The sequence below is a fragment of the Pezoporus flaviventris genome, unplaced genomic scaffold (assembly GCF_033815535.1).
Source record: "Pezoporus flaviventris isolate CSIRO_AGI_PZ_B2104156 unplaced genomic scaffold, CSIRO_AGI_Pfla_v1 ptg000132l, whole genome shotgun sequence".
Lineage (NCBI taxonomy): Eukaryota > Metazoa > Chordata > Aves > Psittaciformes > Psittacidae > Pezoporus > Pezoporus flaviventris.
The window spans coordinates 207978-234976 of NW_026892680.1; the positions used below are offsets into that span (position 1 = coordinate 207978).

The 26999-nt window shown below is 47.3% G+C and overlaps 1 protein-coding gene across 4 annotated transcripts; it reads left to right on the forward strand.

The window, feature by feature from the left end:
* The first annotated feature begins 2281 nt into the window (after window positions 1-2281).
* MALT1 (MALT1 paracaspase) lies at window positions 2282-22896 on the forward strand. 4 transcript variants are annotated; one of them, XM_061478882.1, is made up of 17 exons: window positions 2282-2455; window positions 3762-3928; window positions 5852-5973; window positions 6607-6757; window positions 8971-9149; window positions 9670-9766; window positions 10228-10260; window positions 11243-11269; window positions 11485-11517; window positions 12521-12724; window positions 16023-16200; window positions 17340-17414; window positions 17956-18083; window positions 19492-19641; window positions 20094-20251; window positions 20338-20463; window positions 21043-22896. In XM_061478882.1, exons 1-17 carry the CDS (start codon window positions 2304-2306, stop codon window positions 21502-21504), a joined length of 2442 nt encoding a protein of 813 aa, XP_061334866.1. In that variant the 5' UTR covers window positions 2282-2303; the 3' UTR covers window positions 21505-22896. The 4 variants fall into 4 exon arrangements, with proteins under 4 accessions (XP_061334866.1, XP_061334868.1, XP_061334867.1 ...); XM_061478884.1 differs by lacking the exon at window positions 11485-11517; XM_061478883.1 differs by lacking the exon at window positions 10228-10260.
* The last annotated feature ends 4103 nt before the right edge of the window (window positions 22897-26999 follow it).

Here is a 26999-nt window from a genome sequence, read left to right on the forward strand (position 1 = left end):
AGAATAAAGCACCGGGGTGTTTTTAAGTGTGCTTCACTGCGCTGGGAATCTCTCGCTTGCAGTTAAGCACACAAAAGCTCTGCTGACCAGGAGCAACTGCAATCCCTAACAAGCACTTGAAGAACTAAGGTGGAGAGTGAGCTTTTACCAACCGCTTCATAAAAATCCACCTCATGCCTCAAAGGTGAGTGAATCCTGCAGTCAGAAAGTTCCCCAAGTCTCACACAGGAGGAACTTGAATGAATTGCACAGACTGCTCTGAGCACAAGAAAAGGCTGAAAAGCAAGTTTTGTGCCATTCTTGCAGCTGAAAGCACAGCTAAAAGTGGTTATGAGAGCCTACTGTGCTAGATACTTGTTGCTCGCACTGTTATCTAGACGCAGATAGGAAAGCGATGTGCTCTGCAATAAACACAGCACCTCATTCAGGAATAGCAGCAGGGATATCTGTGTTTTATGTAATAGCCTCAAAATAATCCCCACTGGAATGGGAGCCCAGGGTTTAAACCCGTGGTCACCGGGAGGCAGTTTAACTGCTTGGTGCTGCGGGAAGACACCCACAAAGCACAGACCCGGCCGAGGGGGGTGAATGGCTCCTTCCTGCCTGGTTTCCCAGGGGCTGAGCCATCCGCTGCTGCGGGTACCTGTTGTGTATCACGATGAAGTCAGTTTCACTGTCACCCACACCTGCATGGGCTGTGCATTGAAATGATGAGAAATAGACAGTTGACACTCAGTGGCATCAATTTCATCAGGGTAAGTCTAACTACAGGGCTTGTTGCTCATCGATTCTGGACCGCACAGAGCTCAGGATTCGTGCTAGCCTGGCAGGTGCATAAAGCCTGCTCTGAGTGGTGCAGTGCCCCATGAGACACGTGAAAACCACTTCAGCAACACAGGCAGCCACATTTGAGTGCTTCATCACCGATTAAACCGCTGGCAATGTTACCTCCTGAGGCACTTTGGGCAAGCTGTAAATGCTGAGAGCGAGAATCCCCCTCAGATCACGGCTGTGCTCATGGGTCCCTGAGGAGCGACGGAGCAGAACGACTCCTTGGGAGACCCTTCCCAAGCCGCACGTCCTTTACCTCAACGGGAGACACTTCAAGGCTGTGATCCTTGAAGCTGGGCACTTGTTCGCCTGCGAACGACAGCAGGCGGCGAAGCGGTGCCGCAGAGGGGCCCACGGCTGCGGTGGAAGCCGTCTCTCCTGCCCCGCTGCGGTACCATTCCTGCCTGCTGTGCCCCCTCCTGGCCCCGCTCTCTGGCCACATCCCGCCCCGCGGTTTGCCCTCCGGTCACACCTCCAACGGCCCCCGTTCAGACCGGGGAACTCCATCCCCGGCCCGGTTCCCTCGCACCATCCCCGGCCCGGTTCCCTCGCACCATCCCCGGCCCGGCTCCCTCGCACCATCCCGGCCCGGTTCCCTCGCACCATCCCCGGCCCGGTTCCCTCGCACCATCCCCGGCCCGGTTCCCTCGCACCATCCCCGGCCCGGTTCCCTCGCACCATCCCCGGCCCGGTTCCCTCGCACCATCCCCGGCCCGGTTCCCTCGCACCATCCCCGGCCCGGTTCCCTCGCACCACCCCGGCCCGGTTCCCTCGCACCACCCCGGCCCGGTTCCCTCGCATCACCCCGGCCCGGTTCCCTCGCACCATCCCGGCCCGGTTCCCTCGCACCACCCCGGCCCGGTTCCCTCGCACCATCCAACGGCCCGGTTCCCTCGCACCACCCCGGCCCGGTTCCGTCGCACCATCCCGGCCCGGTTCCCTCGCACCATCCAACGGCCCGGTTCCCTCGCACCATCCAACGGCCCGGTTCCCTCGCACCACCCCGGCCCGGTTCCCTCGCACCATCCCGGCCCGGTTCCCTCGCACCACCCCGGCCCGGTTCCCTCGCACCACCCCGGCCCGGTTCCCTCGCACCATCCCGGCCCGGTTCCCTCGCACCATCCCCGGCCCGGTTCCCTCGCACCATCCCCGGCCCGGTTCCCTCGCACCACCCCGGCCCGGTTCCCTCGCACCACCCCGGCCCGGTTCCCTCGCACCATCCCCGGCCCGGCTCCCTCGCACCATCCCCGGCCCGGTTCCCTCGCACCATCCCCGGCCCGGTTCCCTCGCACCATCCCCGGCCCGGTTCCCTCGCACCATCCCCGGCCCGGTTCCCTCGCACCACCCCGGCCGCCTTCCCCACCCCGGAGCTCCCCTCAGGAAAGGGCGGGAAGCGGCGCGGCGCGTGGCGGCTGCGCGCGGCGGGGCCTTCCGGGCGGGCGGAGGCGGCGGCGGCGGCGGCGGCGGCGGCGATGGCGGAGCCTGCCCGGGGCTCGCTGCCCCTCAGCGGCCTGGCCCCGCCGCTGCTCCGCAGGCTCAGCGAGCTCCTGGACCGAGCGGCGCCCGGCAAGGGCTGGCGGGACCTGGCGCAGCGGGCGGGGAGCAGCGGCAGGGTCCGGCTGAGGTGAGGGCGGCCGGGCGGGGAAGCCGCGGGGTCCCTCCGGAGCCGAAAGCAGCAGGGCCGTGGGTGATGCGGCCGCCCGGGGCAGGGCTGCGCTGCCCGGTGCCTGTGGGGCTGTGCTCGGGCGAGGAACGGCGGCTGCTGCCGCTGCTGCCCGGGGCCGTGGCTGTCCGGGCCGTGCTGTCCCTCGCAGAGCCCCGGACCTCCATCCTGCGGCAGCGGGAGCATCCTTGACCGGCGCTGGGCATGGGGCGGGGGTGGAGGGGATGCGAGGTAAAGTCATGGCCCGTCCCTGGGAGGTGTTTGCTGGAGGGCTTCCAGCGAAGAAGTAGCAGAGTAGGAGCAGCGTAGCATCCTGCTTTGCCCCTTTGGAGCTGGGAAGCATCCCTGTCCCTCAGCGGGAAGGCAGCCGGACAGAGAACACGTCCGTTCTCTTCAGCTCCTTCTTCCCAGGTCGCGTTCTGTAGGTCGCTTCCCCTGGCTTTTCGGGTTTGGTTTAGAGGGTGGTACCTCAAAACCATGAGGTGTTTCAAGTGCAGCGCTGGATATACGCTGTGTCCTTCCTCTGTTACAACTGTATTTGTTAATATAGAGAAGTAGAACCCGAGGGCTACAACATGACCCCTCTGTGAGGCCTGGGGCTGTGTGTTCCTGTATTACCTAGTGAAATACAATGAAGTGCTTGGTAAGTGGAAATCTCTCATCTCCATGTGAGCCAATGCAAGAAACATTGATTGATGTGGGAATACATAAACTGGCATTCTCTTCTATAGCTGTATTCATGTCCTTATTACCTGTGCTATTTTAATCTGCTCTGATTGAAAGAAGGCTTAACACCCAGATTCCAGACTCTGCATATTTATACCCAGAGAGGAACGTGTGGAAGCAGATAACTGCACTCTGTGTATCAGTTAAGCTGCAGCAGTTGCTTGTTTTAATAACTTCTCTGAAAATCAAAGTCTTCTTGGGCTTTCAAGTTGGATTCTAACTCACTCTTTACTGCTTCTGAATTAGGCACATGAGAGTGAAAGGTGCTGCTCTTGTTTTTGTGCTGTCAGAAGTGAAAAAGTGAAGATCTCTCAGTACATTGGGTCAGAACTGTTAGGTGCAAGCATCACTTGCAGCACACAGCTCACTAATACCGCCCTCAGTCTGTGGAGGTGTTGCTGAACTCCCAGAGCTTGCAGGAAATACTGCAGATACCTTCAGACCAACTGGGAACTTCCCACCTGTGGGTTTCACTCTGCTCCTTTGTGAGGAAGAAGCACTAAAGAGGTCTGTTACATGTCTTTCTCCCCTTACTTTGCAGCCCTCTGGATTTGGAGCAGTGTTCCCTCAAAGTGCTGGAGCCAGAAGGAAGTCCCAGTTGGAGTCTCCTCAAGCTCCTGGGAGATCGTGGCTGCACTGTGGTGGAGCTCATGCAGTTCCTGCAGGCCCTGGAGCACACAGAGGCTCTCCAGTGCCTCAGCCATTCAGGTCAGTTCCGGTTTGTGCTTTCCTGCAACTGGAAACACTGGAGTATTCCTTCTGGGGACACGACTTTGGTACCTTTGTGGCAGAGATGGATTGTTACAAGCTGCGACACGCTTTGTTAGCAGCAATACAAAGCATCTCTTGAAGAATCAGCAACTCCCAGAACCAAGTCCCAGCCCTTGTTTGTCTCCCAGAGCTTAGAGACTTTCCTGTCACATTGAATTCACTCCATGGAAAAGCTTCTTCCTATAAAGACATGAAATAGTGGTAATAATAACTCTAAAGCTTCTCCTTTTTGGCAGTGAGAAAGCTGTGGCATCTTGGGTCACCTCTCTGGCCTTTCCTTCCCTTTTTTATCTTGTTTCTTACTGGAAATGAATGAAAGAGAGCGAGCTTTCTCCTGGGCTAAGGAGGCAAAAGGGTTACTGTGCAGTTTGTGGTATTACAGCCTGGCCCTTGTGCCGCCTTCAGGAGTTGTGGTGATTGAGACGAGAGCAGAGAGGTGCTTTTCCTCTGCAGGCAGGTCTGAGCACTTCAACCTCAATGAGAGTAACTGAGGCTGAATTTCCAGAGATGACTGCAGATGTTTACTGGTGTGTGAGCCAAGAACATAGCAGTTGGATTATAGTGAAGATTAGGAGCTCAGAACTTGAGCTTTGCCTTTTCCAAGGCAAATGAAGAAGAATTTGTGTATCTCTGTAACCTTTCCAAAAATGGAGCCAGGAGGTTTTCGTCCTGAACCATTACATTGTGCGATGCTTTGCAGGAAGTAGCTGTAGAGTATTGAATGAATGGTAGGAAGATAAATTAAACTGTGAAGAAACTATGAATCAGATTCTTAGAACTGGTTTGTAATGCTTCCAAGGAGTGCAGAATACTGATCTTTCAGAGAACTTGTTTTGCTCATCTGCTTTCCTAGGAGGTGTTAGTTGTGGATGAGGAGGGATTGAACCAAAGTGGAAGCCTTTGGAAAAAGCAGCTCATCTTCGTTTTTCTGTCCATTCAAATGAAGTAGTATCATTCCTGTCTGTCTTGGCTAATGTTAGGTGATGGTCATGCTCAAAGCTGGTGCTTAACACACTCCCTTTATGAAAAACAGCAGAGGAAGTGTTCAGTGAGGAGCTGAGGTTGTCATCTTCAGGGCTAGGGTATAGAGGGAATTTGTTTTAGAGAGAGACAGGGAATTTTCAGGTCTTATGGATGCTTTGGAGTAGCTGCCTGTGTGACCAGTGACTTCAGAATAGGATTGTGTGTGGAGGAGGTTAGCAGAGCCCATTTCCCTGCTAGACAAAGTGTGTGATTAACAAAGACCACAGGGGTTTCTGCTCAGGTTTCAGCCATTGATCACATTGTTACAGTTTCTTTCCTCAAGAATTCTCTGTTAGGAAAATATCCTCTTCTGATGACCTTGGTTGTACCAGTGGATCTGGTTTTGGGTCATGCTGTAACAAGATCTCTGGGATAGTCAAGGTTAAGAAAATAACTGGATGATATCAAACTGGTGTCAGAATTTCACTCATGCTCCTTCCTGGCAGTTCAAATCTGAAGTGGAAAGTTTTACCTTGCATGTGGGCAACAGAAAACCCCAGCCCTGTGCTCTACAGAAGCCAGATGCAACACTGAAAGCAGTGTTTTGGCTAGGGAGGCTGCATGAGGAATAACAGAAACCCATACTGCGTTGTAGTTAAACTCTTACTCGTCTGATCCATCCTCAGGCTGTGCCTAATCTTAATCTGAAGCCTAACAACTGAATGTCTCAAAGCCATATAACAAGTAGGAACTGTATGCATACACAGTACAAACTAATTCTTTTCCAAATCTGTTTAATGACAGAAACTCTTTGCTCAAAGAACAGCTTAAATGCACATTTCAGTAGTGGGATTGGTTTCGTTAATAACCTTCCTGTGTGTAAATTCTTCTTTAAAGCGATAAAGATTGTTGTGCAGCCAGACTCTCAATCAGTGCTCCCTGGACAGATGGTCAAGCTGTCTTGCTGGGCAACAGGACACCCATTTGTGCATTACCAGTGGTTCAAGCAGGAGAAAGAGGTAATAGCTGATACAGAATACAGGGGGGTTAATGGTGGAAATAATAGGGAATGATTTGGGATGATACCTTTTTAAAGACTTACTTGCAGTGAGAGGAGATTGATCTATATACTAATAAAATAGAAGTGTAAGAAATGCTGCATAAGAACTCTAGCAATATGTAAAACAATAAGGTGGTTCCTTATATTCAGACCATCCTTGGAGGCTAATCTTAGAATGTGACAGGAAGTATAAAGATAGTAAAAAATTCTTTGTCTGTGAAAGACTGTTGCAGTTCCCTGATCATAGTTGAATATATCCTGAGACTAGAGCTGAATGTAACACACACTCAGGTTGGAACGGTGCTTAAGAAATCTTTCCAAGTTACTTGTGGAGAAAAGTAAAAATCCTTGATTTCAGGAAGAGCTTTTCAGCAGGCTTCAAAGCTCAGAAGTGTCTTAAGTAGAGGCATCTGAATGGTTTTTAGAAGGAAGCCTATCTCCAAGCTGCTTAAAGACACAGAACAAGACTTCCTCATCCCAAAGTTTTCATCAAGGGAAGGTGCTGAGGCTGGTGCTACGGGCACTGAAATAAGCATTCCAGGTTTGATCCAGGTTTAGATTAAACCTCTTCCTTGGTTCACCTGTACCTCAGGTTCCCAATGGCAATTCCCCAGAGTTGGTTTTTAATCCAGTGAGTGTGAACGACTCCGGCTTCTACATCTGCCGAGTGAACAGTGCATCCTCCTTCGTGTTCAGTCGCTGGGCACACCTGGAAGTCTGTCATCTCCAGGGAACACCTGATGGTGAGTGGCCAACCCCCTGCCTGTTGAAAGTCTGTGTAGGACTAGGGTCCCTGTTGCTGTCTTGCACAGATGGGAAAGAGGCCTGATGAAAACCATACACAGCCTAATGCACTCTTTACAACTTCATATAACCAACCCATCTAGCAGTGAAGGCAGGCCAACAAGTTACTGAAATAAATTTACGAGAGGAAGAAACACTTGAGTGAAACTGAGTCTTTTTGGTGGGAATTGCATTTCATGAGGTTTATCAACAGTCAGCTAACAGTCAGGTGTGTGTAACCTGCCTAAAGAGCCCTAGTAATTGAGCTGCGCTGTGTAAGTCCATAGGAATTTATGGCACTGGCTTGAAGACAGCTCTGCTTCCATTGTGGGTTTTCTGGTGTGTGTATTCTTTGTTGTTTGCTTTACAGAATGCTCAGGAGTATTACACAGGCATTGACTCCTGCACTTTCTAAACTCCCTCATTAAACAGCCTGGACTTGCTTGCTATTGGCCTGAAGATGCGTGAGCTAGAACTCAACTGCAGTGCCTTCAGGCTGTGAAGAGTACTTATTTCATCTCTTGTCATGAGTCAAAGGTGTTTTCTACTTGCATCCCACATAGAAAAATTACTCATGTCAGGAAAAGAGACAGAGAGAACTGTTCTTCTGGTAAAAGATAAAAAGCTATTGCAGTGTCACTTAGGGTGACCTTTTCACATCTTCCCAGTCCCTTATCTAAGCAATGATTTCTTCTGCTTTTCCTGCTTCTACTCCAGGCTCTACTCAGTTAGAAACCTGCAGGTTTAAATGTTGCTGCTTGCACCAGGAAGCTGAGATGAATAACCTTATAATGACTACTTCCAAAGAATCTCTGAGGAAAACCAGCAGTATATTGTTTCACACGTGTGACAGGAGTTTTGGAGCCTAAAGGGCAGCAGGTATCCACAGCCTAGTGCCTTGATTTATGTTCCATGACTCTTGGCCAGCCAGGAACTATAGTGGGAGTGAATTTTACTGTGTTTAGGCCTTGGTAATGGGTGAAAGGATGAGCGGCAGGATAGATTGCTCCTTCCTGTAATTTCCCCTCTTGGAGTCCTCCCAAGGAGACTTAAAGGGGAACACGTAGTGCTTGCACTGAGTGAACACTCTCCATCTCCTGGAACATTTGGCCTGGGATTGCTGGTTTTTCAGTTGAACTAGACAATACTGACAATACCACTGCTGTAAGTGATGACTAGGTATGAAATCTTCCATTTCAGCTGCTTACTGTCTGTCTTTCCCCTTTTCCTGCTCCCTTTTGGTTGCTTTCTTTTTTCAGATACTCTTCTCCTCCTCTTCTTTCATTGCTTTCTATTTGAGCGCTCAGTCGTGCTCCATTCTGCCAAAGCTGTCTTGTGAGCTTGGGACCACTGAGGCAGCCAGACACGATCCCAAAAGATACAGGGACAAGCTGGTTAGTGTGTGTTGAGAGTGGTACAACAGGATGTACCAACAAGGGCCTGTAAATGGCAGGTAAGGGAGACAGAAACCATGTTATCTTTCAATCTCATGTTATCTTTCACTACCTGTAACTTTTGTGTTCCTGTCCTTAAAGACTAATCCTGTTTGACTACAACTTCTGAAACACAAGTTTATGATGCACCAAGCATCTCAGCCACTGGTAGAACAGAGATACTTGGATCACTGCCTCCCTTTATTTCACTGTGCAAAGGAAAATGTCATCACCCTCTGGCTGTCAGTCACGAACAGCCCTGATGACAAAGCATGTGTCTGCACATGTAGACTAACAGCAGAGATGAGTGACCTTGCAGCTGAGAGAAAAGATCACTGGTGGGACCTTTACAAGTGGGGCTGGGCTTGCTGGAGTGTGTGTCGCTTAAACTGATACGTGGATACCACAAATCTTCTCAGTGCAGCACTCCTCTGTGTGGGGGATGTCCTAAAGATGAATTTTATCATGTGTGGAAACTTACATCACAGCAGCTGGATGAGTCTTCAGTGCATTTAAGGTGTTCTGAATAGCTTTGTTCCCCAAGACATTTCTATTTGGGTCATGGCAGTGGCTGATGTTTTTAGTGTACTCCTCAGGGACAAGTAGCTGAATTTCATTGCTATTAAACCAGCCTGTTGGAGTTACAGGAAGATGTGACCATACATCATCAATTCTTATTAGCCTATATGGTGTCTCACCCTTTCTTTCCTGTTTTCTTCCCTCTTTTTTCACTTTTTAAGGGAGCTTAACTGGTTTGCCTGGGAACAAGCTGCGCATTTGTGTCCAGCCTCAGGCACAAAGCCTGGCAGTGGGGGGTGCTTTGGTGCTGGAGTGCGGAGCTGTTGGAAACCCAATTCCTCAGTACCAGTGGTTCAGAAATGGATTTCCCTTGGCAAATGGGAGCAAAAATGTCTATATGGTAAGTTACTGGGGGCCAGCCCTGGGGACTAGTGCATAACCGCTTAACACCACATAAAGCTTCCCTGAGGAAAACCAGTTAATGCATAGCCTTGGCTACCTGGTATGGGAGTGCTCACTGGAGGTTCTTAGTCCCTTTCCTATAATGTTCTGAGGCTCTTGGGTGCATGGTTTTAATCCTGAGCATATTCCAGGTTGTAGTCATGGGATATAAGGCTATAGTGTACTTTGGATTGCTGGGACATGACACAGATGAAGTATATGGGCAGAGTGAAAGCCCTGCAGAGCACTCTGACTTGTATGAGCTCTTGCATTCAGTGCTTAAGGCATCTCAAGCCACTGAGGTGGATTGCTAGGAGGCATGTGCTGTTCTGCTCACTGAGGAATGAGGGTGTCAGCAGTTTTGGATTAGGTCAGGCTTTGCTTTTAGATTTTACCCTTTCTTGCAAGTGGGATTAAATGAAACTGAGACAGGAATTCTCCTGGGGTCTGGTGGAATGACTGTGACAATGCTTGTGCAGGTCACTTATGTGGATGTGGAGCATCAAGGGACGTACTGGTGTCACGTGTTCAATGACCAGGAAGATGAGGACAGCGACAAGATAGAAGTTGTTATAGGTAAGGAGTTTTTGTGCTTGATACAGGTTACCTGATGTATCAGTTCCTTCCCTAAGCCTATAAACCCTTGTTGGAGGTACAAACTGTGTTACACTGAGTCCTTCAGCAATGAGGACAGGTGAGGTTATTCACAGCAAGCAGAACAAGCGAATATAACATGATCTAGTGTGAGTGCCTGTATTTGAAGTAAGCTAACGAGGCAAAGATCTGTTTGTGCAGCTTCCAGATCATCCTGTTGCATAATTCATAGGGAAAGTTCTTGCATATCCTAAGAAATAGCCTAGTTTAGTACTCCTGGGGCTTAGTAATACTACACAGTGTTGTGGTCAGTGCTGATTGCTGCTGCTGTGAAATGAGGCAGACTGCAGAGAAGCTCAGAAGTGACTTTCTCTCCCACTTTGTGTGCTCACTGTCACAACTGAGAGCAATTGTCTTCCAATTTTTCCCCCCTTGAACCCAAGGAAGGAAAGCTATGGCAGTGGAGTGCTCAGAAGGTAAATACGTCTTCAGTTGTGAATCGGTTGCAAGACTAAATGATGGGGATGATGGCGTGTTGCTGAAAAGCATGCGTGGGTTAAGAGCTTCGGTCTGTTTGAAATCACTAACGTGTGATGCAGTGTTCCTTCTGCATGTGCTTCTCTCTTCTTGCCTTAATACCACGATCTAAAGCACACGGGATGAAAACCAAGCTGCTTTCTTCTTCTGTAGTATTTCAAGTTGATTTTTTTGCACTGGGTTTGTGTCCTGTTTCTAGTGGCACGGGAAGATGTTGAGATTTCTTTGGCTGGGCTCAGGAGGCAACATCCTGGCAGGAAAGGCTGAAGGTGTTTAGGAACCTGGATGACCTTAGAGAGCTGGATAGAGCAGTTCCACTGTCAGCTCTGTCTGTGAGAGCTGTTTCCAGCACCCTTATTGGGACGATTTCTCTTTTCCTTTGCACTGCTGCAATAGGGAGGAAGAATTTAGTGCTGACACCATCCCTTTGAGCATCTTAAAGCGAGTATTTACATCACAGGGGATCATATATAAAGATGTCAGGCTGCTTAGAGCATCCCCCCTGGCCACACCCTGCCTGTGGTAGCTCAGAGTGTTTGACAATCGTATCTGGAATCTGGGCTTTACAAAGTAAGATTTCTTGCTTAGGATGTTGCTGTCCTTCACACATCTGGGTGCTTCTGTTCCTTATTCATTCAGGCTGCTTGCATGCCTGTGGGACTGAGGCACAGAACGGGTTTCCTCCTTTTCTGTTGAGATCTACTGTATTAGAAGGCTGTAGAGAGCTTAGTAGATTGATGTAGGGCTTTCTCTTCTCTGCATGTGGAATAATCATATGAAAGCTTTAGATTTGCAGAAATGCAAAGCCAGAAGTATTTTAGAAAGGTACTTTGGCTTCTGTTAATAATCCCTCATATTTTTATTAATGAAATAATTGGTTCTTCTTGTTTAAACTGATGTTATTGGTGTGTTTCTTCACAGAAGACCTCAGCGATCTTCAGAAACCAGGTGAGTGATAAGCTTGGAAAAGAGGGTGAAGGAAACCAGGTAAAACCCCACCAAAACAAAAAGAAAGAGCATTTTCTTGTCTGTCTTAAGCCAGTAATATATGAGGCATAGCAGTGCCAATAGCCTGTGGCTGTACAGGACATGCAGTTCTTTTCTGACACTCCAGCTATGACTGTAGTTACTGATGAGCTGCTCTTCCCATCTCTTTCAAGCAGAGCTGCAAGAGCAGGCAGATCACAGACCTGTTGGTAAGTAGTTTGTAGCTGTAAGGAACATACACGTTTCACATCTAGGAAATAGCTTTTTCTTCAGAACATGACTTTTTCTGCCACTGCTAGTGAAATAATTGTGACCAACACATAAATATCTGCAGGGAGAGAGACTTCTGTGTATTTTTATAGCCTTTTCTAATGCTTGCATGCCCTTTCAGGAGTAAAATGTGGTGAGGGCACCAGTATTTTTAGTGACTCGGTGGAGTGTCTACAACTTCTGATCTGTTTCAGTTTACTGTTTCAGATTCCTCTGGCCAGGGCCTTAGCCAGCATGTTCCTCCCTTACTTTGAATACTTGGACAGTTGGAGGTAGTGGTATTGGGGTGGGGTGATAGAAAGGATTGGTAGGCAGTCTGCTGAGGGGATGTGTCGCTGCAAGCTCAGCTCTTCCTCAGCATGGATGCTTTGATGCTGAGCTGAAGCTCATAAAGATAGATGGGTAACATATGTATGTTGGGAAGAATAGCTGCTGGGGGTTTTAACTGAATTCTTGCATGGTAGACTCAAGTGTGCTCAGGCATATTGTTCTGGATGCTGAACCAGGTGGAGAGGCTGCTGGCCTCTGTCAGAGCTGTACCACTTGCACGTTCCTCAGTGTGAGAGGAGTGTAAGTGAAAAGAAGCCTTAACAAACAGGGAAAAGACTTTTTACTTGTGACCTGTAAAAGTTTCCCCCTAATTGTACCATGTTAGAGAGAGATGGGACATGGAAGATGGAGATGTGAAAGTGGTGCTTTGTGTGTGGTGGATTCTTGTCTGTGTTTTAAGAAGCAGAAGAAAATGTGAGGGTTTGGGGAAGGTTTAGTGGCCATCAGAACTTTCATGTGCATGAAATGTCTTCTTGCGTGGGGGAATTCGGGAGCTGTGCTTTAAAATTGTATAAAATAATTGTGCCTGAATTGAGCAACTTCAGTTTAAAGGAGTTGAACCCATGGAATATATAAACCTGATGTGGTTTTGGTTTTGTTTTCTCTCTGCAGCAACAGACAAGGTAGCCCTGTTAATAGGGAATATGAGCTACTGGAACCATCCCCAGCTCAAGGCTCCCATGGTGGATGTCTATGAACTGACCAACTTGCTGAGGCAGCTGGATTTCAAAGTTGTCTCCTTGCTGGATCTCACTGAGCCCGAGATGAGAAATGCAGTGGATGAGTTTCTGCTCCTCTTGGACAAAGGAGTGTACGGTAAGAGCATGTGGTACCCCTCAGAAGCAGGTCAGGTTTGGGATGCATCAAGTACACACACATCTGGTGTGTACCTCTGCCAGCTCACTCTGAGTGATAGCAAGACAGACTTCATGATAAATAGCATGTATGTAGAATAGGAAAAGTTAAAAACACCCACCAGCATGCCCTTTGACTGTACTGGTGTATTATGGAAACAAGCTAGTAGTAGAGTGGTTGTACACTGCAGTTACACAGCTTTCAAGACTAGGTGTAGTCCTGGGCAGTAGTCCTTGCTGCCTTTAGGAGAGCTTTTCAACATCATCTTCCTCCTTGTCCTCCTCCCTTCCCATGCCTGCAGATGATGGTTTGGGTAGGGCTGACTAATTCCTTGGCATCCTTGGATGGCTGGGTTACTTTTCTGGTGGGGAACAGCATGGAATATACGGAATGTGCTCTGGGCTTGCTGGTGGCACTCAGCCCCTGCCATTCTGCTGGAAAGCCTGCAGAATGCTCTTTCCTTCTGGATTTCTTCTCTCTGGGAAGTGCTGCTCTGCTCTCAGTCCTTGCTCTGTAAAGAACAGAGGCAGAGGGAGGCTTTTCTTTGCCTTTACAGTGAGCTGCATTCTGATACCAGGTGTGTTAGGGCAGGAGAACAGGACGTCTTTTAGCCCTCTTCCTTTGTGCCAAGGTTTGAGGTTAATCCTTCCTGTGATTCCAGCCTGGCAAGCACAGACTTATCCATGATGCCCTTGACAGGGAGTTGTGCAAACCTGGATTTCTGCTTCACAAAGCAAACTGAGAAGAAATTTGTTTATGTAAATGACAGTGTAGTTCCTGTAAGTTGTGGCTGTGCGCTTCAAAGAAGTAGAATAAACCAGAGAAGAACTCACATTATCCCTTACAGACTATTTGAGAGTCAGAGCACAAGACAGAGCTTGTGGGGTTGATGCTCAGAGCAGAAACCTTCATGTCTTCCTTGGAAAGGCCTTGAATGACCTGGCTTGGAGCGCAAGGGAAGTTCTGGTGTGGGCTTTGAGGAGGGTGCTGCTGGCTGCCACTGGTTGGTCATTAAGTTGCATAAATGCCACCCGAAATGATGTAGAACAGAGACCCCAAAGTTGTGCCACCTGTCCTGTTTCACCAGCACGATTCCTGCAGCAGTGCCCTCCCTAGACAACACGAGCTGATTCTGTTGTGGAACACAAGGTCAGATCGTTTCTCAGTGAGCCTTTCTCACTGCAGTGTTACCTGATGCTCTGCCTGAGCAGAACTGGCTGAGCTGACATTTGGGTATTTATGTCAGAGCCAAAACTCGCACGACACGAAGGCTAAGTAGGGCGGTGAGGTTTAGCAGGCGCTCTGATAGCCGTTGTCTCTCTCTGTGCCCTGGCAAGAGGTGTGCTTATGCACTGGGGTGAGCTTTTAGGGTCTTGCACCTTCCGAGTTGTTTTCTCTAACAATTGTCTCTAATGGACATGAGTTTAGTACTGACAGGCTTTAATGAGTTTCTCACCAGCCCCATAGCAAAGCTCTTCTAAGGCTTATGTTTGCAGTTGTGTTTTTCCAGCAGGCTGGCATTTCTGGAAGGTAAGGAGAGCATTCTTTGAGTAGTGTTTTCAGTGTAAATGGTCTTTGTTCTTCCTGGATATTAATGGCTTCAGGCGTATAAAAGATGCTGTCGGTGCACAAATAGAGGATGATTTATTGCTTTTTTAGTGGGCACAGCTCCAAATAGAAGAGGCATAGTGGCTACTTCTATTTAGTGCCTATTACACATATTCCTGATGCTCGATAGGACATTGTAATTCCTGCTAACTGCCAGGAAAGTGGCATTTCAGATAAGAAATGTTCCAGAAGAGACAAAGTGATGATGTTTTTCGCCTCTGATGTCTTAGTTTATGTTCCTCTAAAGGTAGAGAGCAATAAATATTGTATTCCACAAAGGGTAAAAGCACAGACCCATCTATTTAAGGGCTAAAAATAGCTGTTAGGCTGCTTTCTTTAAGAGAGAGGCAGATACCACTTAGATGCTGACCTCTGTGAGGAACTTGAGCCTACTTAAAATCATGGTGTCGAAGTGTCTAATGAGTTCCTCCAAACATGTTTACTGTGCTTGCCTTGGGTATGCAGAGATTTATTTCTGATCTTGAGCTCAGCAGCTTAACTGTTGCAGGTACTCATCAGATAAGCACAGCACAGTCACCTGCCAAGGATATGGAAGAAGTGTGGTGGTTATTTCTGAGCTATTTCTGTTCATTGAGGAAATACTCATGACTTATATTAGAGGCTTATTTTCTTCAGTCAGTCCAATCACTAATCTAACATAAACCTGATCTGTAGAATCTCAAATACAGCCTTGATTTGGGTCCAGATCCAAACTCTGTGGACATCACATTTGTTTCCTTTTAACTTAGGACCTGACATCCCTCATGCACTTGGTGCTTACCTTCATTTTTTTAACTCTCTTGAATTTACCTAGTCTCAGGTAACCATTTGAACCTTATAAATAGCCCAATAGTACCTTTATTTGTTCAGGTTATTCACAGGGTCAGGCTGATTTGGGTTGGAAGGGACCTTAAAGCTCATCCAGTTCCAATAGGGACACCTTCCGCTAGACCAGGTTGTTCCAACCCCATCCAACCTTGAACACCTCCAGGTAATGATACACTTTCAATTCTGTGCCCTTTAAAAACCTGACTTTTAACTGAATAAAGCTGTTGCTGTTTCCCAAGCCTCTGGTAGCTGGATTGAGGCTCTTTGTTCAAGTGAAGCCTTGCATCCCACCACTTCCCTTGCATGGACTTGCTGCCCGCTTGTCTTGCCTGTGCCTGTTTCCCATATACAGGAATTCAGCCCTGTTGATTGAATGGAGCAGTTTGCAAGGTCCTGGCGTAGCTGTTAATGACTTGAGGGCTTAAGTAAAAGTAAAAGTAAAGTGAAGAATTGAAGTGAAGGAAAAGAGAACCAAAGGCTTGGTCTGCAGAGCTGTAGTTCTGGCTTGGTTTCCTTTACAAAGCACAGGGCTGAATACTCAGGTTTTGTAGGGACATACACATTGATGCCAGTATCTCATTTATCCTATTGCATGAGGTTTTTGCTTGGTATCTTTTAATTTGTTGTGTCTTTGTGTTGCGAAGTTGATGTTAATGTGGTTCCCCTTCTTTCCTGTATTAACGAAGGCGTTAAACACCCTGCTTGGAGTAGCTTGAATGAAGTTAATCTCCCTCAGACACATATGCATGAAGTGTTTGACATGCTAAAATATTCAATGTACTCTTGAGCTGTGTTTTTAGTCACGTGTGTTTTGAACTCTCAGGTCTGTTATACTATGCTGGCCATGGCTATGAAAACTATGGGAACAGCTTCATGGTTCCTATTGATGCACCAAATCCCTATCGCTCTGCAAACTGCCTGTGTGTGCAGAACATCCTCAAACGGATGCAGGAGAAGGAGACAGGACTGAATGTGTTCCTGCTGGATATGTGTCGGAAAAGGTACAGTCCCATCATACAGGAATAGTGAGGACTGACACTGGGTGCTTGAGGGATGGTTTTGCCTCATGAAAGGGTGTAATGACTGTAGTTTGGGAACCAACTGTGAAGCTCAGTTCACTGCAGCAGCACGTTAAAACCAAGTGTTCTTAAAGTCAGTGGGATTCATTCATAGGCTTATTTTGCCTTTGGCCTTGGATGGAAGCGTGAAGCTGGTGATTAGGCTTTGTTTGCATGGGTGGACGCTTGCTTCTTGATCTGAAGGACATTTATTTCATCTTTGTTTGTTGTTCTTTAAAGGTTAGAAAGCATCAGTCTTATCTAATAAAACTGAGATCATGGAATCGGGCATCTTGAAGAAGAATCAGACTGTCCCCTTGCACCATTAACCATCTTCATCATTACAGGGAGGAAGGAGAATCCGTATCATCAAAGGCACATCAATTTGACAGAAGGGCTCGAATGAAGCGCTTATTTTTAGATCTCTTCAGAGGCATTGATTCTGTGCCCTGGTTTTATGCTGGGGATGCTGTATCTTTCTTTAGAGCTTCAAACCCAACTGGGTTATTGGATTTTTCTAAACAAAGCACTGTTTTCTTTCCAGCTGAAGAAACTACTTCAACTTGCACTTGAAATCACTCTTCACTCAGCACTTCTGCAAATTGGTCCCTGAGGAATGTTTAGCAAGAGAAAATTGCTGCAGCTTTAATGTTTTAATGTTTTAAATGTCATTGCTAATGAAATGCCAATGGCCCAATTCAGCTTCCCAGTCTGCTGTGAAAGTATGGCTACATAAGCCTTACGTTATGCTGTGTTTGTGGGGGGAAAACCCCAAAACCCAAGTAAAACTAAGAACTCCTATGGGTTTTGTTACACCCTAAACTGCCTGGTTATCAGAAATCACTTTTGAAGCCATTTTAGCCAAACTCGATTGGTTAGTGCAGCCTGCCCTCATCTGGGTAGTGTGTGATACCCGACTGTGTCTGCACATTGTCTCCGTGAAGATCTCTGTGTGTTAGCGGTCAGGATTCACTGCAGAACTGTAGAGGAGAAAGAGAAGTACTGTTCTGAACTCTGCTGGCTGGTGTTTGAATAACTGCAGTCTGCTACATGGTATTTTCCTGTCTTGCCATTTGTTGCAGAAACGAATACGACGACACGATTCTCATCTTGGATGCTCTGAAGGTTACAGCCAACATTGTCTTTGGATATGCCACGTAAGGAAATCTTTCTCCTGCTGTGCCACAGAGGTTTGAAGCCAGAAGTGATTGTACAGCTAATCTGTCACAGGAAAACACTAACTGTGGTGTTAAAGACCACTCATTTATATCCCTATCTGTGACTTTGTCTTTCCTTTCTTTGAATCATTCCACAGTCTAACTGACTGTGGAAATGCATATGCAATGATTCCCAGTGTTCCCATGCAGATCCAGGGTGACACCAGTGCATTCAGCAAACCAGGAACAGCTGGGCAGGTTTCCTGATCTTTTGCTCATGGTTACCTGTAGGAGTTCTCTACTCATCTGAGTAGTTTGACATCAGCTCTGGTCTGTGATCTGATTGTAAGTGAATTCTCCTCACGATGTGTTGCTTGCAAATGGACATGCAGAGCAGATTGGCCTTAGACACAACCTGGGTTTCAAACTGTGGGGTTTCTTTCCCCCATTCCTAACATAACTACTCCTGTAGTCCTCATGTTGATCTTACTCATGCAGGTGTTGCAGTGTTTTCCCTTGTCTGACACTGCTGATCTCACAGGTGCCAGGGAGCAGAAGCTTTTGAAATCCAGCAGTCAGGATTGGCCAATGGAATCTTCATGAAGTTCCTGAAGGATCGCTTGTTGGAAGACAAGAAGATTACTGTGCTGCTCGATGAGGTGGCAGAAGGTGAGCTCCTCCAGCTTCCTGCACTCTTCTCAGCCTCCATTTACTAGCAGCTTAAGTGTCTGCTTTAAGCTCTTTTGTTAAACAGCAGCTTTTATCAAGAAGCGAGTGCTGCTGGGCAGCACATTAACAAAGATCATGATATTATAAAGGGATTTGAGCTTCTTTAATACTGATCAATTTTATCCTCTGCTTTTTAGTGAACCTTCTTTGTTCTGAGTGTCCTTCTGCATTTAGATTTAAATTGCCCATCCATAAAAATCACTCTTTTAGTGTCCAGTCACTTCCATTTCATTTAAACAACTGAGTCCTACCTACCAAAGAGTGCTCTAGTGATGATGATAATCAAAGGTACAAGTGCACTATAAAGGGAAATGCACTGTTTTAATATGCCTGCTTCAGTAATTGTCTTGTATAGCTGATGGGAGAAGCGCTGAGGTGAAAACTGTTGAGGGGAGATGTATTGCTTCTGTGCAAACATGTGCTCAAAGCATGGAATAGCTGCAGCATTAACAAAGAGCTGTGTGTGTAAGGTTCTGTTCTTTGTGGGTGATGTTCTGCTGTGGTTTCCCTGCAATCCCATCATCTTAGCATCAGTAGTAAATGTATATACTACATCCTTAGTTTTTATCCCACGTTCTCCTTGTCAGCCTATTCAAAGCAGGAGTAAAATCCAGCTGCCTCTTGCTTTGTCCATACTGCCAGGCTAATGTCACATGCTGGAGATGTTCTGTGTGACCTATTGCTTATCTCATCCTTGACCTCAAAGTGGAAAGACAGATTTATCTGTCAGGCAGTGTGACAACCACTGCTGTCACTATTACCAGATATTGGGTGTTGGGAGTGTGCTGATGCCATCTGAAAGTGTTCCAGAGGACTGTTCACAATCAGTGTTCCATGTAAAGAGCCTTCATGTGAATGGTCAGTGCTTGCTGGCAGTGCTGTTCTTGCTAGGTGCCTTTGGCACAAGAATCATCAGTGGTGATGTTAAATAACTGATATTGACCCCTAAATCATAGAATGGGTTGGGAGGGACCTTAAAGACCATCTGGTTCCAACCTCCAAAAATACCCTGCTTGCTTCCAGATCTTTAGAAATCCTCTCCAATGGGTTTATTCACATGCTTGAAATGAGTCACTTGAACTGGGACCTTACTGAATCAGAGCTGGGATACCGCTGGGGCTGGTTTTGAAGAACATGTGAGCACGCTGAGTAGGACACATACAAATCCTCTGCAGGCACCTGGCACACTGCTATATCCTGAAGTGATGAATAGCTGAGCAATGAATGCTTCTAAAACGACATGTTTTTATGGATGTGCTGACACTGGCATAACCACAGCAGTGTATTCAATACAGTTAGAGTTTCAGCAGTGTTCATTTTGAAACTAACTATGTGCATCTCATTTTAGATATGGGCAAGTGTCACCTTACCAAAGGCAAGCAGGCTCTGGAGATCCGCAGCAGTCTGTCTGAGAAGAGGGCACTGACTGATCCCATCCAACAGACTGGATCTTCTGCAGAGAGCCAGGCACGGAACCTCCAGTGGGCCAAAGCTCATGGTATGGGACAGTCTGCTTTTGGGTGCTGGTGGGAAGAATAAGAGGAAGAGAGACGTGTATGACGTCTCCTCCTGGGATAAGCTCCCAGTAGTCTCTTTGTGAACTGGTGATGGAGGCAGCATCTATCACAGATGGAGGTTTTCATCTGTGGTCTCGGCCCTTAATTCTTCTGTGTTACGTGACTGGAATGCAAAGCAAAGATTACCAAGACGTAATGTTGTGGTTTGTTTTAAGCCATGCATAGGAGAGAATGTATGTGGAATTTGGGAAGAGAATAACCTTTGTATTTGTATAAAGGTATGTCTACGGTGAGGCAGCTCTCTGATGAAGGTGAGGCAGCTCTCTGGCAGTGTCTGTAGTGACAGGCAGAGGAGGGCAAGAGGAGGTCTACACTTTGAAACCCATCGTAAATAGAAAACACACGGGTTAAGTTTTGTGTTATTTACTTGCAGAGCTTCCAGAAAGCATGTACCTGGAATTCAAGTGTGGAGTTCAGATCCAGCTGGGGTTTGCAGCCGAGTTTTCCAACGTCATGATCATCTACACACGGATAGTAAAGCAACCACCTGAGATAGTGGTTTGCAGAGCCTACGTTACAGACTTTGCACTAGTAAGTGCTCCCTCTTGCTGTCTTCTTGGTGATCTCCCTCCTGTGGTTTGTCCGTGTCAAACTGCATCTTTTCTTCCCTGCAAAAGGACCTGGATGTGGATCCTAAAGAGGCCAACAGAGGAACTCCTGAGGAAACTGGAAGCTATTTAGTCTCAAAGGACCTTCCCAAGCACTGCCTCTACACCAGGCTAAGCTCACTGCAGAAACTAAGGGTTAGTATAGATTATTCATCAATGCCTGTGCAATCCTGACACTGTTGTACAGAGCACTTTGTATTTCCTAGGCCTGTACTTTGGCAAGGTGATTAGTTTTGTGAGGATCATCTGTTGCCCTCTGTGGGGATGTTACTGTGCCCTGTAGGATGATGATCTGAAGCAGATCTGAAGCAGAGCAGCATCTTACATGTCATTAGTAGGAGATGAATATATTACGTATCGTCTCCTTCCATTACAGCTTGTGCTCTTGGGCATGAGGTTCTCCTCAGGACACTGTGGCACTGTTGAGTTTATCTCTGTATCTGTGTCATGAACACCTTTGCTGGACATCACTTGGTATTTCACTGCTAGTGCTTTTGGCAGCTGGTGTAATCAAAGTGCCTCTATAAATAAACCCTATCAGGTGAGCCAAAACCCCAAAGAGGTCCTCAGTAAACAAGTCTTGCCCAATACGTGTCTTTAGCTCCTGCAAAGGTTAGTCTTCTTCTGCAGAAGACTGTGCTGCTCTAAGTGTTTCCTGTGTTGTCTATCTGGGGAAGAAGTGTAACTTTTTCTTCCCTCCTTCCTCTTTTGCAGGAGCACTTGATCTTCACCGTTTGCTTGCACTATGAGTACCCAGGAACAGAATATACAATGGATGAAAGAAAGGAAGTTAATGTTGGGAAGCCCCTTATTGCTAAACTGGGCCTTCATCATGGATTCAAAACCAACAACTGCCTCCAGACCTGTTGCCTGGCCAATAATCGTTTTCCTAATCACATGGAATCGAGTCCAGTGGCAACTGAATACTTCCTCCCTAGTCACTGCCAGCCAAATTCCTGCCCAGGCATTTACCTTCCAAACCATGTTTGCTCAGACAGCATCAGACAACCAGAGGCGTGTTCCTGCAATGGGATATTAGCTTCAAGGCATGAAGTAGGGAACTGCCAACCCCCTGTGGAAGAGAGTAATGTACCAGTAGAGACCACTGATGATACTGTTGAACTGGAATTCCTTCTCTCTGACAAGCTCAGGTTCTCTAAGCAGCAATATCTGTGATGTGACATGGAAAATGAATTTCCTTGTCTTCTGACATATAACATGACTAAAAACTCCATTAGCCCCAGAGTGATAAACATGCCTTTCTCCTTTCAGCCTCAGTTGTTCAGTGTCATGGATTTCTTCTTACATCCTGCACTCAAGTAAGGTCTTATGTGTTCATACGTGTTGTAGCAGCCTCCTGTTGAGTATATGACACGTAATGTAAATGAACTGAGCAGAGGGGGCTTTTACAGAGGTTGAAGATATCATGGTTTAATATTCCAGTGTTAAGAATATGTCTCCTTCAAGCCTCAGTTTCTTTCCTTCCTCATGTATGTATTAGGATCAGTCACTGACATTCCAGTCCCTTGGATGCAGCTGACAGTCAGCTTTGCCTGCATTCTCCTCTCCCATGGTCAGAGGTCCAGAGTGGCAGCAGCTGACAAATGGATGAAGAGCTGTGCAAGGAAAACCAAACCTGAGCTGAGCTGCTTCTTGTCTTTTAGAGAACTACAATGCTCAGAGGGAGCAAAGTCCCAGGTTCATGCTGTGGTGGATTGTTCTTGGTAGGATAATCTTTCCCATAGGAAAGACACTGAAGATTTTACTGCTCTGAGTTCTGGAAAGGTGGTTTTTCAGGTTTTGGAAGAACACTAAGTGGAGATGTGAGGAAAAGGGCCTGTTCACAGCACGTGAAGCATTGGATAGGTAGTCACACAGCAAGGCATGAGGAAGGCTGAAAGTGAATAGGCCAGGTGAGTGGAAACTGGGGTTCTCCAGAGCTGGTGCTCCTGGACACAGCCCTAGCTTTTCTGTGGTGACTTTAGAGCTGACAACAAACCCTGCTCAGAAGGTCCAGGCACCTCCAGTGGAAGCTGATCCTCTATGGAAAGGCAGGTGACTTCCATACGGTGCTTTGATGAACAAGGGCAATGGATAGACCCAGGCTGGGCTGGCTGCCAGGCTCTTTACCTGCTGCAGAGTCTATTGATCTCTGTCAGTTCTGCTCAGCCAAACTGCTTTACATACCCAGGTTGCATGGTTTGGTCAGAACAGACACGTTAGGTTTGTTAATGTTTGCATCATTAACTAGATGTGTCAATCTTCAGGCTGAAGGTGGATTTAGGTACATGGATATTAATGTAGTTACATCAGAGGGACAGCAATGCTTGAGGTAACCTGCAAAGGAGCTGGAGTTTGATTGTCTCCTTGCTCCTGGAGGGTACCAAGTAGTGAAGTATTTATTGATGACTGAAAGGTACCTGTGCATTAACTGTCCTGTGACTCACACCTGGTGCATTACAGCTTGACCCATGGCCTGGTACCGTAACGTTTAGCTACTACTTTGTCACAGTTTCCTGTTTTGTTTGAAAACTCATTGTGTAATAAACCGTTGTCCACAAAACAGTATATCTGTGCATGCGTGGTTGCTATGTTCTTGTTGCTATATTCTTCTACTCCTCCCAGTTCATAAAGCCCCAAACTTGATTAAAACAAAGCATAGAAGGGGAAATCTGAATCATGAGCTTCAGCCCGAGTCAAATACACCTTCACTCTGGGCACATGCAGGTATCTCAGCTATGTATGCACTGCAAAGGTTTTATTTAACACTTTTGTATACCTTCTAGCTCTGCTACCCCAACTGTGCTGCTGCCTGAACACAGGGGATCCTCTCCATCACCTCATGGAGATAGCCAAAGGAGTCTCTATTTCTAGTTTCCTTGGGAAATGTGGCTAGAGAAAGACTCCAGTGGTTAAACTCACCCCTGTGTGTGCTGCTCTGTTTGCAGATGCACCCTTGGAGACACAAGCAGGCTCCTGGAGCAGTGCTGGTGTGAGAGCTGTCTCCTGGCAGGATGTAGAACTACCAGCAAGCAGCAGCTGGTGTCAACAGTGGAGTAGCTGCTCAGTGCTACCAGGGAGCTCCAACACCCCTTGATTAGTTCTCAGGCTTAGTACTTGCTCCGAGGATACACAGCCCTGTCAGTCTAGGTAGGAATTGAATAACCTTTGAGATGCTTGAAATGTGAACATAGAAAGATTTGGGTTGGAAGGGACCTTAAAGCTCATCCAGTTACAACCCTCTGCCACAGGCAGGGACACCTTCCACTAAACCAGGTTGCTCAAAGCTCCATGGTAAGAACATAGTAAAGGAAGAAGAAATCCTCACAGACTGGAGCTTGGAGAGGGACTTGTGCCAGCACCTGACAAAACTCTGCCTGTGGCAGTTGTGTGGGTGAACACTTTATCATTCTGAGCCCTTCCTGAAAGGGAATGGTGATGGAAAGGGATTTTCTTACTGCATCACTGCCTTTAGGAACTGCTTAAACTGCTGTAATCATTGGTGTTAAAGGTGAAATGCTCTGGTTCTTCAGGGCAGGCTGCAAGCCATTTCCTCTGGCTCATATCCAGTGGGGCACTGGGAAAGTTCAGTGTGCATAAATGAAGCCAACATTTAAATCCCAGTGAAATGTGTGATGAAAGCACGGGACTAAATGTGGGTGTTTGTCAAAGCTCTCTTTGCCTTGGGATGCCCTTTCTGAACTGGAGCCTGGGGGGGGGAGCGGTCCTGAAATGCAGTTCTTTGGGGATAACACTTTTTGATGGAAGTACCTGCTAGGCTGTTACTTTGCCTCTGCTTTACCCATTGCTGTAGGGTTTTGTGTAACTTGGCTGATTGTTATTTGGGTTTGGCCACTGTGAGCAGCACGAGGTATCTGAATAGGGGCATCTTCTGACTTGCTCAAGCCATTTCCACTTGCAGGCCAGCCAAAGCGCTGTTCTACTGGACAGGAAGGACATCTTGCACAGAGATGGCAGGAGTGAATTTGCCTTCTATATCTATAAAGCTGTGCAAGCTGCCTCCTCAGCTAAACAACCTTTGATCTTCAGCCTTTAAGCTGTCTCTTTGGTTACAGAAGACCATCTGCGCTTTGTAACTCTTCACTGAGCGATTTCAAGGCTGGGTTTGCTCTCGGGAGTTGCTGCTTTTGTTCATGCATCAATTACTTCTCCTCATCCTGTCAGCTAATGAACAGTTTTGGCAGCTCCCACGTACCTTAGGCTTCAGGGCTATGTTCACCTTGGCACATGCTCCTGACTCGTGTAAGTATAATGCACCTCAGTGTTATTCCTTCCTTGCACAGTATTTTAATTGAGGCAGAGCAAGACCTGCTCATGTCGTAGTGGGGCATCCTGAGATCCAAGGTGTTTGCTGTGATCTGGAGATAGGTTCAGGGTATCAAGTGTGGGAGGAGAGGTTGAGAGTTTGGAGGAGTCGGATTTGGGGGGTGTTCTATGTTTAAGTTTGGTCATCCTTTTAGTGTAGTAATTACAGGACTGGAGAGAGAAGTCCTCCATGTTCAGCAAACGAAGCAGTTATTCATTCCTGAGGTAGCACTGCTGCAGTTTAGTCATCTCAGGCTTATTTTAAGAGCTAGTAAGAAAAACGCTGTCTCCCATCCCTGCTGCTGGCACGCATGGAGAGCAGGATGCGTGTGGGCTGTGTGGTACCCAGCAAGCAGCCTCACATCTGCAGGAGGAAGTGACTAGGACTTCCCCATCCGCTCTTCAGGCAGCAGCAGTCTCAGCACCCTGCTTTCATTCCTCAGCCAACTGAAATCAGTGGCTAAAGCAAATGACTTCAGTGCTCTTGAGCTGGAACAGATCCCAGATGTTTCCTGGGCTCTCTTACAGCTTCACTTGGGGGTTGGGATTTATTTCACCTCTCTTTGTACATCAGGCAGCCTGGAGGCCATCTGCCCAGCTCTGCAGAGCTGAAACTGCTCATCTTAACTCCCCCCTGTGCTGCTTCTAGTGCTGAAGTGTCCCAGGATTCTCCTCTCTTCACACCCCAACTTCTTCATGCCTGTCAGCTTCCGTGGTGCCCAGGTACCCAGCCGCAGCTTTGCACCTAACACTTATCACAGGGATGATTTGCTGGTTAAAGGTTTTGCAGCACATAAATCAGAGGTAGGGCTTGTAGCACGTTACACTGGGAGACCCCCTGCTAATCCCTGCTCCTCTGTTTCACTAGCATAATCCTGCTTGGAACACAGCAGCCCCCTTGTGTTAAATCCCCCTTTCCTCTGATGGGATGTATGGGAGCAAACGAACTCTATGCACTGTTTTGTTTGCTCTTCTCTTTGGGGGAGAGTTTCTTGTTCCGTGGGCTCAGCTGAGACAACAGAAGTTCAGAAATGTCAGTGAAGCCCACGTGGAGCTATTTTGTACTGTGTGAAGTGCAGAACAGGGAGAGAAAACTGTGTTTCTGTTCCCTTCAGGAACAGCAGCAACACCCAGCTGGCACAAAACGGGGTGAACTCCGACCTGTGCCAGCTCCTACTCCTTGGCTCTGTTCCTGCCTCTCTGGAAACTGCCCAGACCTTAGGCTGAGCTCAGCAAGTCCCAGCAGCTCCCAGGCAATTCCTGAGCGAGAAAGAGGTACTTGATACTTCCCTCACTGTAAATGCTGCTATGTGGTAAAGGGCTTCGGCTGATGAGCCAAAGAGATGGATTGAATCCCCTGGGACCAGCTAGAGCCACGAACTCTAAGGATGCTTTCTGAAGAACTCTGTTAATAAATAGAACATAATAGAATACAAAGGATGCTGCTGCATGTCTCTGGAACAACGGGATCCCTCAGGAGCCTGGATGCTGTGCTGCTTTTGTGCAGTCACACGCTCTCTAGTGGGTGAACACAAGCGCTCAGCTGCTGATGGAGGACACAGGCCCTGAGGGGCTTCCCTTCACCAGCTGCAATGCCAGATCCATTTTTTTCAGCCTTAGCAGGCACAAGGAAGCTCAGCTCTTCCCAAACCTGCTTGCTCTCTACAGGGAAGATCCCTGAGCTGGGCTGGATGTGTGGTTTGGGATGAGACTGTGCTGCGGGGAAGGGGGTGAAAGGCAGGGGAGGGAGAGGATGGAATGGCATGGGAGCAGACATGGGAACAGAACTGCAAAGGGAATGCTTCCAGGCCTGGCACTTGGCGTGCAGGAGATCCCAATAGTGATCAGTGAGGGCAGGGGAGATGCAGGTTCTCCTGTTGGAGTGTACCTGGTTCTTTATGGAGTGGTAACTGCCTGGGACATAGATTTAGGTTTGCCTTTGGCTCTAACTCTTCACCTCTGCTGCCGGCAATCATTTACAAACCCTGGTAAGTTCTGTGTGCTGTCCTGCCACAAACACGTCCCTTTCTTAACAGAATATGATGGAAAAGAAGGATGAACCCCAGGTTTGTATCTAAAGGTTCCCGAGAGAAATAACTGCCCTTTCTCAACTAACTCTAAAGTGATTTCCCTTTTAGCCTCATTAATTACAGTACTTTCTTATTGCTGTAGTCTCAGTGCTGGTCCACAGCTATAATAAAGTTAATATATAATAATAGCTGTCTTGAGAATGCTATTAGTGATATTTGCACATATTCAAGTGCTACTGAGTCATCGGTGACAGCAGCTTCTCAAATTGGCAGATGGTGGCTCCCTCAGAAAACATGTTTTCCTGCCTTCCCTCA